This window comes from Mustela nigripes, chromosome 4, assembly GCF_022355385.1.
Source record: "Mustela nigripes isolate SB6536 chromosome 4, MUSNIG.SB6536, whole genome shotgun sequence".
In the NCBI taxonomy this organism is placed as follows: Eukaryota; Metazoa; Chordata; class Mammalia; order Carnivora; family Mustelidae; genus Mustela; species Mustela nigripes.
The window spans coordinates 183,300,957-183,315,154 of NC_081560.1; the positions used below are offsets into that span (position 1 = coordinate 183,300,957).

Here is a 14,198-nt window from a genome sequence, read left to right on the forward strand (position 1 = left end):
TACAAGTGGTGCACGTGTGGACCTGCAACTTAACCCCTCTTGGGGTCACTTCAGTCTTGGCTAAGAACCACCCTGCTCATCAGTGCAGAGGCCAGAGTGGAGGCAAATCCCTCCGTGAAGCCAAATCCTTCTACCAAATATTTTTTCTCAAGCTCAGCAGATAATGCAAAGTTACCAACTATCTTATCAGGTAGAACAATGATTCCAACCCTTTGTCCTCCAGATGGGAGGTACAAACAGATGGGTCATGCCACTAGGTTATGGGATGTCCTCTGTGCAGTCATCCAAGATAATCAGCATCCTGATAAACAGAATCCTTTTAAAACTTTTGTGCAATTCAGCAATGACTTATTTTACTACTGAAGAGCATATGCAGAACCTGGAGCTGATGTAGGGCCAGAGAAAGCAAGACATTTGGGGGCAGCAGGATCACAATTACAAGCTTCCTATCAGCAGCCTGGACTTGACTGCAATCTCATTAAAAAGTCATTCTTCCTGAGTGTGTGGCCAGTCCAAATGTTTTGGAAAGGTGCGGCATAGCTGGTGGCTCTTCACCCGTCATTAGTCGAGTCCTTTTCTGACATGTTGTCCTGTGCCTGTCTCAGGAAGAGAAATTTCAGTTCTTTTTTTCTTTGTTTAAGTAGGTATTCAATAATATTTTTATTTAAATTCAATTAATTAACATCTAGTTTATTATTAGTCTCAGACATAGAGTTTAGTGATCCATCACTTGCATATAACACCCAGTGCTCATTACATCAAATGCCCTCCTTAATGCTCGTCACCCAGTTACCTGTTCCCCCATCCCCCCATCCCCCCACCTCTCCGGCAACCCTCAGTTTACTTTATGGAGTTAAGAGTTTCAGTTCTAATCACTGTTTCCATGTTGTTCCAGTTCTACCTGTGGTTGACTCACTGTCTTCCAGCCGCAGAGCCAATGTTCCTTGGCCCAACCCGTCAGGTCAGCAGCCTTCCCCGTAGGATGCACCATTGCAGGAATTGCCATTGCCCTTGAAGAGCCAGGGGGTCACCACAATGGGGGAAGGAGCCTGGGGGCTGCAGTCAGAGGCCTGAAAATCGCCCATGGAAGATGACAGTGAGAGGAGGAAAGATCACCACCTCCAGGACGGGTCTGGGCCTCTGACCACTTTGGCACCTGATCGTTCTCACTCTCCTGCTATCCCAGCAAAGCATTCTAAAGTTCAGAAAATACAGAGATTAAGAAATCACATAACCATGTCCCCTTTACCTACAGATGACCAATGCTTACATTTTGTTATATTGGTTTTCCAGCCTTACCAAGAAATAAAGCATCACAGATAAACATGAAGTTCCCCCAATCCCTCAGGCCCAGTCTCTGTTTTCTCCTTCTTCCTCAGAGACAAACACCCTCTTGAATTTTGGATGTATCTCCAGCTTTAGTATCTTTACAAATGGGAATTATATGATCTCTCCATATGTCATTTTGTGTTTTTCTTTCACACAAATTACCTTATCCCCTATATGTCATTCAGTACCTCTTATTCTTTACTCAGAGTTATGTTTTCGATATTCACCCATGTTGAGATATTTATGTATATTTCCCTGCTTTTAACTGCTGTAGTGTTACATTTTTTGAATAAGCCATTTAAATTTCCCCACTGATGGAAATGCATTTTCTTAATTTATCATGTCTTCCCTGTTGATGTCAAGTCCTAAAATACTAGTGCTTGATAAATACATATTCCACACATGTGGAATGGAATGGAATATATATTTTTATTATTATTTATTAAATATTATTTATTTTATCTAATTTGCTTTGTTTAGTGACTGGTAAAAAGCACATTGCACAGTGGAGTAATCACTAAGCAATATTCTCCTAGAATGCTCTTATATTTGTGGAGTAATCACAGGGTTCCCCTTAATCTGTAAGCAAGGCAGATGGGGTGAGTTCAAGAGGAAAGTTTCAAAAACTTACCTTAATTTTCATTTCCACAGGGGATTGGCCCACACTGAGGCTGGTAAATGGCCCCGGGAGATGCTCTGGACGGGTGGAAGTTTTCTACCAGGGCACCTGGGGGTCTGTGTGCGGTGATGGCTGGGATCTGAAGGAGGCACATGTCGTGTGCAGGCAGCTTGGGTGTGGCCGGGCAGTGTCTGCCCCCTTGGGTGCCCATTTTGGTCCACGCTCTGGAAAGATTCTCCTGGACAATGTGCACTGCAGTGGTGAGGAGAGCCACCTGGCCCTGTGCGTCCATGATGCCTGGTTCTCTCACAAGTGCAGTCAGGAGGAGGATGTTGGAGCCATCTGCTCAGGTGAGAGGTCTTTGTGTGATCTGAATGACTCTGAAAGAATGGGTTATTACAGAAACTGAGCAATCAGCCTGTGGTCCCATCCAGCAATGGTGATGGCTTCCTCTCTTTACACTAACAGGTTCTCTGATGACAACCTCCTCCCTTCCAGGTAAGGCTGACTCCAGCCATTTTTATATCCCATTCTTAGCTCTAGTTCTGGATAGCTAATATTTATATGTGTGATAGAAGTGAAATGAAAATGACCCCATTAAATCAAGCTGTGAGTAGTTTACAGAAGTTGATTTGTTGGGTCCATATAGCTTGAAACCTAAAAGGTTTTCCCAGTCTATAGTTCAACCCACCATAACACAGGGAACTCAGAACACAGGCATGGTACTGACCTTGCTCTCATGTGCTCAGGTTCTCTCTGAGAAAACCTGCTAATCCTGACCTGAATGACCCTTCTTCTGGGCAAATGCTTGATGGTAGATCTCAGGCACAATTGAGGTGCGACTTGGCGGAGAGCTCGACAGTGAAGAGCAGTATCAGCAAAGGAACCAACTAACCACCCCATCACTCAGGTGTAGGAATCTTTCTAAGTTAGAGTGAAATTACCAGGTTTCCAGAGTAATTAGATCAGAAAATAATCCTTCTGGAGTCTGTGGGACCTTGTCCTTTCCAACAGGTGAAGAAAGAAACAACATCAGTTAAAAATTTATCCTTATGTGCCTTTAGAGTTCCTCTGCCATTAGGAAGAACCCTGAGCCATTGCAATCTTTTTTTTTTCTTTCATCCTAAAGCAGTTGGTGTTTTATTTTATTGTGTATCATAATTACCCAGAGGGCCTATTAATACACGGGTTGCTGGGCCACAACTCCAGAGTTCCTGATTCAGTGGGTCTAGGGTGGGGTGTAAGAATTTACAATTCCAACAAGTCCAGGATGCCTATGTGGCTGGTCTGGGGATCACAGTTTGAGAACCACTGTCTTAAAAGAAAGAAGGAATCTTTCTTATCCTAATAAATAGAAGCAGAATTACCATCATCTTCATCATCATTATCATCATTCTCACCATCATCATCATCATCATCACCATTGTCATCGTCATCATTATTGTCAACACCACCATCATCACCATTGTCATCATCACCGCCATTGTCATCCTCATTATCGTCATCCTTACCATTGTCATCGTCATCACCACCATCGTCATCATCATTGTCACCACCAGCATCATCACCATTGTCATCATCACCATCATCACCTTTGCCATTGCCATCATTGCCCTCCTCATCACCATTATTGCTGGCATCGTCATCATCACCATTGGCATCATCATCGTCGTTGCCATCATCATTGTCATCATCACCATTATTGATGTCACCATCCTCAGTGCCATTATCCACATCCTCATTACCAATACCATCACTACCACCAGCAAAAGCTATTCTATCTGGTAAGTCAAACTTTGTATTTATGCATCACATCTCTGGTTGTTTTTAGTTTACATGCTTTTTAACTGTTATGTGTACACAAAGCTAAGCATCCAAACAAGAGTATGAGTAAATTATTAAGAGATTTGCAAATATCTGGATATCGATGAATATGTGAGAAATCAGGTCTCTGTGGATGATTCATTTTCTATTTATAGCTAGGAGTCTGAGACTGCATTCATGGCCTCTTCTTCATCTGATTGCTACTGTCCTAATCCAAATTCTCATCACCTCTTTCTCCCTGGATGAACACAGGCTTCTCTTAACTGGCTTCCCTGCCTGCTTGCTCCCAACATTACAGTCCATTATTTACATGCAATCAAAGTTACCTTTCAAAAGTAAAAGTCAGAGGACACCTGAGTGGCTCAGCCAGTTAAGTGACTGCCTTCTGCTCAAGTCATTATATCAGGGTCCTGGGATCTAGTCCCATGTAGGGCTCCCTGCTCAGTGGGAATCTGCTTCTCCCTCTCCCTCTCCTTGCTCATTCTCTGTCTCTCTAGTAAATAAACAAAATCTTTTTAAAAAAACTAAAAGTCAGACTTATTGAGATCTAATTTATTTACAGTAAAAATCACTATGTAGTTTAAAGAATTTTGACAAAAGGTTGAAGTTGTGTAACCATCACCACCAAGATAGATAGCATTTCTATTACCATAAGGAGTTTCCTCATGCCTCTTTTTAGTCAATTCCCTCACTCAACACCTAACCACCCCTGTCCTGGCAACCACCAATATTATTTCTGCCCCCATAGGTTTGACTTTTCCAGAATATTATCTAAGTTAGTCAGATAATATGTAGCATTTTGTGTTTGGCTTCTTATCATAATGCTTTAGAGAATCACCCATGTAGCTCCATGTATTAGACACCCATTCTTTTTTATTGCTGAGTAGTATTGTACTTTACAGATGAGCCAAATATGTGTATCTATTTGCCACTTGATGGATATTGAGTTTATTTTTTATTATTGACTATTATTAATTAAGCTGATTGAAACCTTCATATACAAATTACAAACCATTTTCCAAGGTGGCTATACCATTTTGCATTCCCACCTAAAATATATGAGATTTACAATTGCTCCACATACTTGTCGACACTTGGATTTTCTACTTTTTGTTTGGTCGTTATAGTCTCTCTCCTATAATGAGAATGATATCTCTTTGTGGTTTTAATTTGCTTTACCCTATGACTAGTGATAGTAAGTGCATTTTAATGTGTTTATTTGCATCTCTTCTTTGGTGAAGTGTGTGTATAAATCTTTTATCTTTTATTTTTTTAAGATTTTATTTATTTATTTATTTATTGGACAGATAAAGATCACAAGTAGGCAGAGAGACAGGCAGAAACAGGGGGAAGCAGGCTCCCTGCTGAGCAGAAAGCCCAGTGTGAGTCTCGATCCCAGGACCCTGAGATCATGACCTGAGCCGAAGGCAGAGGCTTTAACCCACTGTGCCACCCAGGTGCCCCTAAATCTTTTATCTTTTTTTAATTGAGATATCTTATCATGTTGTAAGATAGGTCTTTATATATCAAATATTATACATTTTAAAATACTAGATACAAGTATTTTCTCAGATGTGTGTTTGGCAAATATTTTCTCTCAGTCTATAACCTGCCTTTTCATTTTCTTAAAAGTGTTTTTTGAAGGACAGAATTTTTTCAGTTTTAATGAATTCTGATTTCCCAAGATTTTTTTTTCTTTAACCAAATAGGCTTTTGTGTCTCATCTAAGAAATCTTCACTTGACCAGAAGTCTGAAAGATTTTTTTCCTGTTTTCTTCTAGAGGTTTCATAGTTGTCAATTTTACATTTAGCTCTATGATCCATTTTTGTTGATTTTTAAATTTGGTTCCAAGGACTTTTTCCATATACATCTTTAATCATTTCAATACCATTTGTCTAAAAGACTCTCCTAATTCCACTAAAATAATTTGGCACTTCTGTCAAAAATAAAATAATCATTAATACTTGGGCCTATTTCTAAACTCCCTCTTGTCCCTCTGACTTATGTGACAATTCTCATGCAGATATCACATTGTCTCAATTCCTGCAGCTTTACAATAAGTCATGAAATCAGGTAGTGTGGATGCTTCAACTTTATTCTTTTTTCTTCTTTTTTAAAAACTGTTTTGGTTAACCTAGGTTTTTGGCCTTTCATATAAAATTTTAGAGTCAACTTGTCAATCTCTACAAAAAATATCTTGTTTCATTTATTCTTCTCCTTCCCCCTTAACTCCCCATGTTGCATCTCCACTTGCTCATATCAGGGAGATTCATAGGATAGTTGTCTTTCTCCGCTTGACTTATTTCGCTAAGCATGATACCCTCTAGTTCATCCACGTCTTCGCAAATGGCAAGATTTCATTTCTTTTGATGGCTGCATAGTATTCCATTGTGTATATACAAGATGGGATTGGGAGGGAGACAAACCATAATTGACTCTTAATCTCACAAAACAAACTGAGGGTTGCTGGGGGGAGGGGGGTTGGAAGAAGGGGGGTGGGATTGTGGACATTTGGGAGGGTATGTGCTATGGTGAGTGCTGTGAAGTGTGTAAACCTGGTGATTCACAGACCTGTACCCCTGGGGATAAAAATATATTATATGTTTATAAAAAATTAAAAAACTATCTGCTGGAATTTTTAGTTTAGATTGTACTGAGTCTATATGTAAATTCAGGGAAAATTGACATCTTAATAATACTGAGTTTCTGATCATCAATAAGGCGTATCTCTTCATTTATTGAGATCTTTCATTTATCTCAATATATATTTTTCCATGTACAAATTTTGCTCATAGTTATCAGACCTATCCATAATAATTTCATGGTTTTGGATGTTATTGTAAAACGTATTTTTAAAACTTTCTATTTTGATATTTATCTTTGTGGGTAGGGAATTATTTTCCCAAAACAAGGAAGTATTTATCATTGGAGATACTATAGTAATTTTTTAGTATATTCATTTCTTAGTTTATAAAATTCTTTCCTATCCATTATCAGATTTGATTCCCAGTTTTACAGATCAGAAAACAGATGTTCATTTGTAATATGTGGTAGAGTAAGAATCAGGTTCCAGAGTAGAACACTCCTGTCTTTGGACTGGAAATTCACTAAAACCCTTTAGAACTGGCTTTTGTATTTCACCAAGAGATACTAGAAATTGGTTTGGTGTGCCAGGTAACTTTCCCTCTTCTCAGCTTCAGTTGGGCATCTATGAGGGGCTTTTCATCACTAATCATGTTTTCTTTTTATTGTAGTTGCTGAAATGACAATGACACCCATTACCTCCGAGGAAGAGCAAACACCAACAGGTATTTAAAAATGCAGCTTTTTTTTAGTTTATGCTGAAATCTTTTAGCTTATAATTTATTCAAGTTTCCAAGTTATTTTGTGTTTCTAGAAAGAAGAAGAAAATAAAAATTAAAAAATAAAAATAAAATTATGAATAAAAAAAAAAGAAGAAGTTTAATAGCAAACATTGCTGGTAGTCTCCAGTCCCTACCAGAATCCTTTGGGCAGTTAAATAAAGATGTTTCTGAGAATATGCCCCCAGAACTACCAGATCAACATGTTAAGATGAATTGTACACACATACACACACACACCACACAGGCTCAATGGTCTGATGAATTTGGGAAACATTGCAGTAAAAAAATTAAACAGGTTTCTTTACTACAGGATGTCTAGGAGCCTTTAATATACAGTTAATCCTATAAATGCCCACTAGAAGTCATATTAGGCCATGGTCATGACATATACTTGACCCAAATTCCTTTTCATTATGTATCATCTCTTAGGAAGTTTTCTGCAAAATATCAGTAAGAAAAATGTAAAAATCCTAGTATCTGGGATGCATACATATACTACCACATTATTCTAAGCAAATTAAAATGCAGGGCACCTGGCTGACTCAGTCCATGGGGCAGGTGACTCTTGATCTTGGGGTTGTGAGTTTGAGCCCCATGTTGGATGTAGAGATTACTTAAAAATAAAATCTTTAAAGAAGTACCTATTCCTTCATGTCCCTGAATGTCTGAATTCAAGGTCACTGTCCTCTAATACGTGTGCTGCCTGAAAGAGGTCTACACCCTCCCCTTCCACACATTTCTCAAGGCAGCTTCCCCTGCTCTCCACAAAAGGACATGTCCTGTATATTTCTGTCTTTTCTGTTGGCACCCTTCATAATCCACCTTATATTACATTCCTTGTATACGTATCCCAGCTTCTGAGTGAGATATAAGCCTTTTAAACGCAGGTACTGTGTCTCAGTTTCTTTGTATTGAATAAGTATTTGTTACGAATGGTAGCTCACAGCATTATTAATTTGCAAAGCTGATTTTATTGCCTTTAGGTCTCCTTAAGTATGATGTTCTTAAGTTTATCTTATTTCTTAAGAATTTATTTCCACTGGGCCAGGGAGTCAAAGATAAGTTTACCATGAGTATCTAAAGCATGTCCAAAAAGCTAAACAATCTTATTTGATGGTGATGATGGTGACTTACTTAGATGAATCAAGAGAAAACACAAAGTTCCAGAAGGGTCTTATAATGGATCCTTCCAGCAGTGTGCTGCCTTTTTTCTTCCTTTTTGACTGACTGATAGTGACCTAGCTTTGTGCTTCCTCCTAGATGAAAGCTTTTCGGAGACTTCACTGATCTTAGCCCCTGAAGACTTCACACCTCCACCCACAGGTATGGGAAGTAGTTCCTGAGAATTTAAGGGATGATGGAAATCATAGAGAGAGGCATTTCTCCAAGCTGGAGAGAAACCACAGGCAGAGTTAAAGTGGGAGATGACCCACTTATAAGGCATAGCATTTAGAGCAATTTTCTTCATCATTTTTCACCTTTTCTGTTGCCATAACTTCCTCATCTGTAAAACGGAAAACCACGCCCACCACATGGGGTTGAAAAAGATTAAGAAAGAAATGTTTAAGTTAGTGGCTTTCTAAAACTCTGGTACTTCACAGACCAACAACAAATGTTAGTTCCTGTCTTAGGTTCCTTTACATAGTAAAGCCATAAAGAAAGATTATGAGACAAAGGCACCAATTTGCTGTAAGACTAATATAGTCTGACCAAAAAGGGGGACTACCTAGCAATGACCTACATAAGGATCGTCTAGTTTCCTATTTTGTCAATACATTAACATCTCATATTTCTACCCTTATTAATGGCAGAGGAATAACATATAGCTAAAATGATCAGGAGACCTTAGGAATTCTGAAAATTTCTTAAAGAGAGTTTCGTATTTTGACGGGCACCTGGGTGGCTCAGTTGGTTAAGTGACTGCCTTCGGTTCAGGTCATGATCCTGGAGTCCCAGGATCGAGTCCCGCATCGGGCTCCCTGCTCTGCAGGGAGTCTGCTTCTCCCTCTGACCTCTCTCCTTTCATGCTCTCTCTCTCTCTCAAATAAATAATCTTTTTTTTTTTTTAAAAAAAAGATAGAGTTTCATATTTTGATAGGAGGATTTAGTAAAGACTCATGTAAGGGATGTGAAATTGAAGACTGTTCTGGCTGTGACTCTGTGGATACATGAGAACTGTGTGATCTTGCATATTTAAAAGCAGGGATATGACCACAAAGGATAAAGGGAACCTTCCAGATGGGAAAGCCAGTATCACCACTGTTCCACCTCCTTGTGCCTCCCCAGGGGCCTGGATGGCGGTGAGGCTTGTGAACGGCATAGGCAGGTGCTCAGGCCGAGTGGAGGTTCTCATCCAGGGCACATGGGGAACCGTGTGTGATGACCTCTGGGACCTGGCTGAAGCCACAGTGGTATGCCGCCAGCTGCAGTGTGGGCTGGCCGTGGCGGCCCCCACAGGGGCCCACTTTGGGGCAGGCTCCGGGAAGATCCTGCTGGATGATGTGCAGTGTGTGGGCGCTGAGAGCCACCTGGGGCAGTGCGTGCACAGGGGTGAGGCCGGGCTCAACTGCGGGCACCTGGAGGACGCCAGCGTCATATGTGCAGGTGAGGTGTGAGGGGCTGTCACCGCCCACAATGTCACTGCTTTTATTTCTGTTCAGGCATTCTCCACCTGCACTCACACCAGCCATTACACAATGTATTGAAGAAGCCCCCTCCGACCATATTGTAAGCTTCATGATTAGAAGCCAGGTCTGTGCCTTTCAATCTTCAGGTACTGATGGTCCACCAGCCTCCAGCCCCACCCCAGGGCTTGAAGCGTTTCCCTCAGTGGACACACTCACAGGTAGGTCACCTTTGCTTGCTGCATTTGCTTTTGCTTCTGTTGACCCTCTAGAAGACACTTCCTCAATGAACACTGTGCTAGAGGTACGTCAAGACAGCAGAGCCGCCGAATTCCTCTTTACGGTGCAAATACTGCAGATAAGAATGAGAAGGGGCAAGACTTTTACAAGATGGGATGCTTAACCCTTACTGGAATTCTCAAAGCATTCCTTTTCTGCCTCTCCGAACTTACGGCTGGGAAATCCAAATTGTATTCCACTGGTCCAGGGGTTCCGTCCATTGCAATGTAGTCAGTCTTAAAAGGACCCAAACAGGCTCAAAGCATTATGAAAAGCAGATGATGCCCCCAGTGCATCTGCCTATCTATCAGAAGGGGGCAGTGGGGAGAGCTCTTCAAACTGGTGCCCATAAGGGATGGGGACGGCCGCAGAGCTCCCAAAGCTGAGGCACCCGGTGTAGACACGGTTCCTCCAGCATCCGACCTGTGCTGGGTCTCCCTGTCCTCTGGCAGCAGCCATGGATGGCACCTGCGGGTTATTACTGAAAGTTAAGGTCGGCGCCACCAACACCACTTGGCCAAGGAGGAAGTGACAACACAAATCTTCTCTCTGCATTAACTATCCAGTCTGCGGGGTTAATTGCTACTTGACATCTTCACTAGCCCCAAAATGTTATGACAGTAAATTCTTCCGACAAATGTTTGTAGAGACAAAATGGGCAACAAGAGCTGCTGAAAATCACACATTGCTTAGGTAACCCAGGGTCTGGGTGAGCTGGCCAAACACCTAGGGCAAAGCTAAAACTTCCCCTCATTGATACTAATGCCATGTCCCCACTTGCACACAGCCGGTGGTTTCCTAAAAGAGAAAGAAGAGAGATGGCAACAGAGAGAACCAGAAATGGACTCACGGGCATTCCGAGAGCTAGAGTGCACAGGCCATGGGCAATATGGCAAAACCTCATCCTAGAGACTGGAGAACGAAGTGTTAAGACAGGGCAAAGTGAGGGCTTCCCTGCCTCAAGCATTGTGGGGGAAACCAGTGACAACACATAGTTGTCATAGTTTTGGAATGTTCCCATTGTAAGCATCTTCTTTCCTATATGGTAATAGAAGGCTCTTGGTCCCAAGTGATGTCCCTATTTGTGCCCCTTCACAGGTGATGGACTGTCAGCTACCATACCCACAACGCGCCCTCCGACCCTTCCCTCCACACTCGCATCAGCAGGTAATGTGTCCCTGTGACTTGCCTAGGGCTGTGCTCCAGGTTTTCTCAGCATCTAGTCCGTGCCACACACAGACGTACGAGCTTTCGCTATTCTGTTCCACCACAATAACCATAAAGGAAGGTGTGATCTCCAGCATTTCACAAATGCATCAACAGAGGCTCAGAAAGGACATGAACAGAAGACACTCTGTGATGCTAGAGTCACACGACCATACGTGGTGAGGGCTGGAGCTCCCAGAGCCACCCCGCTACGGGGATCAAGTTGGTTTCACAGTGTTTTTCTTGGGCACACAGATGGATGTGGCCCCTGGGTGTATTAGCGGAGAAAGGGGTGAATGAGGACTAACTGCTCATCCCAAGGTGGTCTGAGAAAAGTCCGTGGAAATGTTGCATGTCAGGTACATGACTAGGCTGTCTACAGCAGAGCCTTACTGTGACAGAAGAGACTAAAGACAGAATGTTCACTAGTAATTTGGACTGTCCATTTCCCTGCACTGTTGCAGCTGAGCAACACTGGTCTCCTTGGCCGAATCTAGGCCTTCTCCTTAGCGCAACGAGCTAATGCCTCCCTTCAATTGCAGAACTAACATTTCCATAAGCCAAATCTCCTGTACATCTCCAGGTAACCAGCAAACAATTCCTCTCAAAATCACCTGGGGTATTGACTTCCAGGTCTGTTGGGCTACACTGGCAGAAGACAAGTCCTCTCAATACGAAGAAATAAAAAAGATAAATAAAGAAAGCTACAAAATCTGTTCTTTTACTGTAGGTGATGGGGGTTGTGACCAAGAGACAAAATTTCTGAAAATTTAAGCAATTATCACCATGCACTCTACCCCAATACGGGAAATTTCCCTGCCCTCAGAGAACTAGGTCTCCAGTCTCTCTCTTGCTTGTGCCTCCCCAGGGGCTTGGATGGCGGTGAGGCTGGTGAACGGCACAGGCAGGTGCTCAGGCCGGGTGGAAGTTCTCATCCAGGGCACGTGGGGAACCGTGTGTGATGACCTCTGGGACCTGGCCGAGGCCACAGTGGTATGCCGCCAGCTGCAGTGTGGCCGGGCTGTGGCGGCCCCCACAGGGGCCCACTTTGGGGCAGGCTCCGGGAAGATCCTGCTGGACGACGTGCAGTGTGCGGGTGCTGAGAGCCACCTGGGGCAGTGCATGCACAGGGGTGAGGCTGGGCTCAACTGCGGGCACCTGGAGGACGCTGGTGTTGTCTGCACAGGTAAAGAGCTGTTGTTATTTTTTTTTTTTTTACCATGACATCACTCCTTTGTCTCTCCCCTCACATATTTCTCTATGATTATTTTAATAACACTTACGTTATAAATGGCACTGTAGACCTTAGCTTGTGTTTTTTCTTCTGACAATTAGGTGGTGATGGTTCACCAGGCCCCACTCCAACCACAGAGCCTGAAAGTGCCACCTCTTCATACACACTGTCAGGTAAGTCCATTCTTTGCTCGGTTCTTTTGCTTCAAGACTTTCCTCCCTAGAATGTCCCTTTCATAAGGCGTGTTAGGAGGGTCTTCACACTGAACAACTTCAGGGGCACCACCCTTGTAGAATGCACTGTGGAATTTTGTCCCCATGGAGGTCATCACGTGTTATTTGTGAATGGTAATTCCTGGGGTGGTGCAGTTCAGTAGCCCACGTGGTTGAGTCACTCCAGGGTGGAATTGTTATCAGCCACTCTACATGCTACCACACTATACAGAGGGGCCCAGAGCAGAAGGCGAATCAGGTTTCTCACTTCATCATCTAGACCTCTTAAATAATTCCTGACGTCGCTAAAATGAAGCCTGTGTGTTGAGAATGTTGAGTTGACTCCAAAGGGTTCAGAGGCTCAGTCTATTAAAATTAATTCAGTTAAGTTTGAGTTAATTTCTACCAACTATGATTTAAGGTGATCGACACATATTTTTAAAACTGCTTAAAGATTCACATACCAGTAGATATTTGTGTGATCATTATATAGCATCCTTTTAATTTCAAGAATCTGGAGAATACAGGAACAAATAAGTGGTTAGAAGAAGACACAACATATAAAAATGAATAGTTCCTCTCTCTGTAGATATTTGATAGGAGAGCAATGAAGCCCGTTTCCTTAAGTACACGATACACGGATGTCATCATAAAATGGTTGCTGGTGAAATTCTCACTGACATCAGCTAGACACTCGTGAGTCCCCTTCTTTCCTCTGATTGGAACTGAGTCTCAGTTGCTTCACCATTAGGAGTAAAGCTTCTGGTGTTTTTGACATACTAAGACTGATTCTACATCATCCTATGGACAATGAACCAGAAGTCCAACTAAAAAAAATAAGTTATATGTATTTTCCCTTTTCTATTCCAGCCCATTTTAAATAACAAGTTTGGTGGCTTAACAATTTCTAGATAGTCTAGTTACAAATTATTTAAACATATCACAATAATGAAGTGACTAGTCAATTGTTTATATATGTAAAAGAATATTATGAAAAATATCAAACTCACTGACAAATGTTAAGGACAGTATCATGAACTCTTTGGTACCCACTACTGAGCTTTATCAAATTCTAATATTTTGCTCTAATTGCTCGAGATCTTTTTAAAAAGAAAACCATACAACAATGCAATTAAAGGGTCATACCTTGTAAGCAAGTGGGATTTTTTTCTCTGAGATGTAAGGATGATTCAACATATACAAATCAATAAGAGTGATATGCCACACTAACATAATTAAAGATTTCAAAAATGGGTGCGATCAATGAAGGGGATTAAGAATACACTCATTGTGATAAGCACTGAGTAACATATAGAATTGCTGAATCACAATGTTGTACACTTGAAACCAATATATCATTATATGTTAACTACACTGGAATTACCTTTTTAAAAAAACAAATAATTTTTTAAAAAAGAAATCACATGAGGCAGAAAAAGCATTTGACAAAATTTACCACCCTTTCATGATAAAAATGCTTAACAAACTAGGTGTAGAAGGAAAGT

General features: G+C 41.6%; 1 protein-coding gene across 1 annotated transcript in view; it reads left to right on the forward strand.

The window, feature by feature from the left end:
* LOC132016487 (deleted in malignant brain tumors 1 protein-like) overlaps positions 1–14,198 on the forward strand; it is a 218,964-nt gene that overhangs the window by 131,211 nt on the left and 73,555 nt on the right. Inside the window, 7 exon segments of the mRNA XM_059397731.1 lie at positions 2,000–2,298; positions 2,383–2,446; positions 3,508–3,732; positions 8,373–8,461; positions 9,425–9,742; positions 12,116–12,433; positions 12,583–12,654. Of these exon segments, the coding sequence (XP_059253714.1) occupies positions 2,000–2,298; positions 2,383–2,446; positions 3,508–3,732; positions 8,373–8,461; positions 9,425–9,742; positions 12,116–12,433; positions 12,583–12,654 (1,385 nt within the window).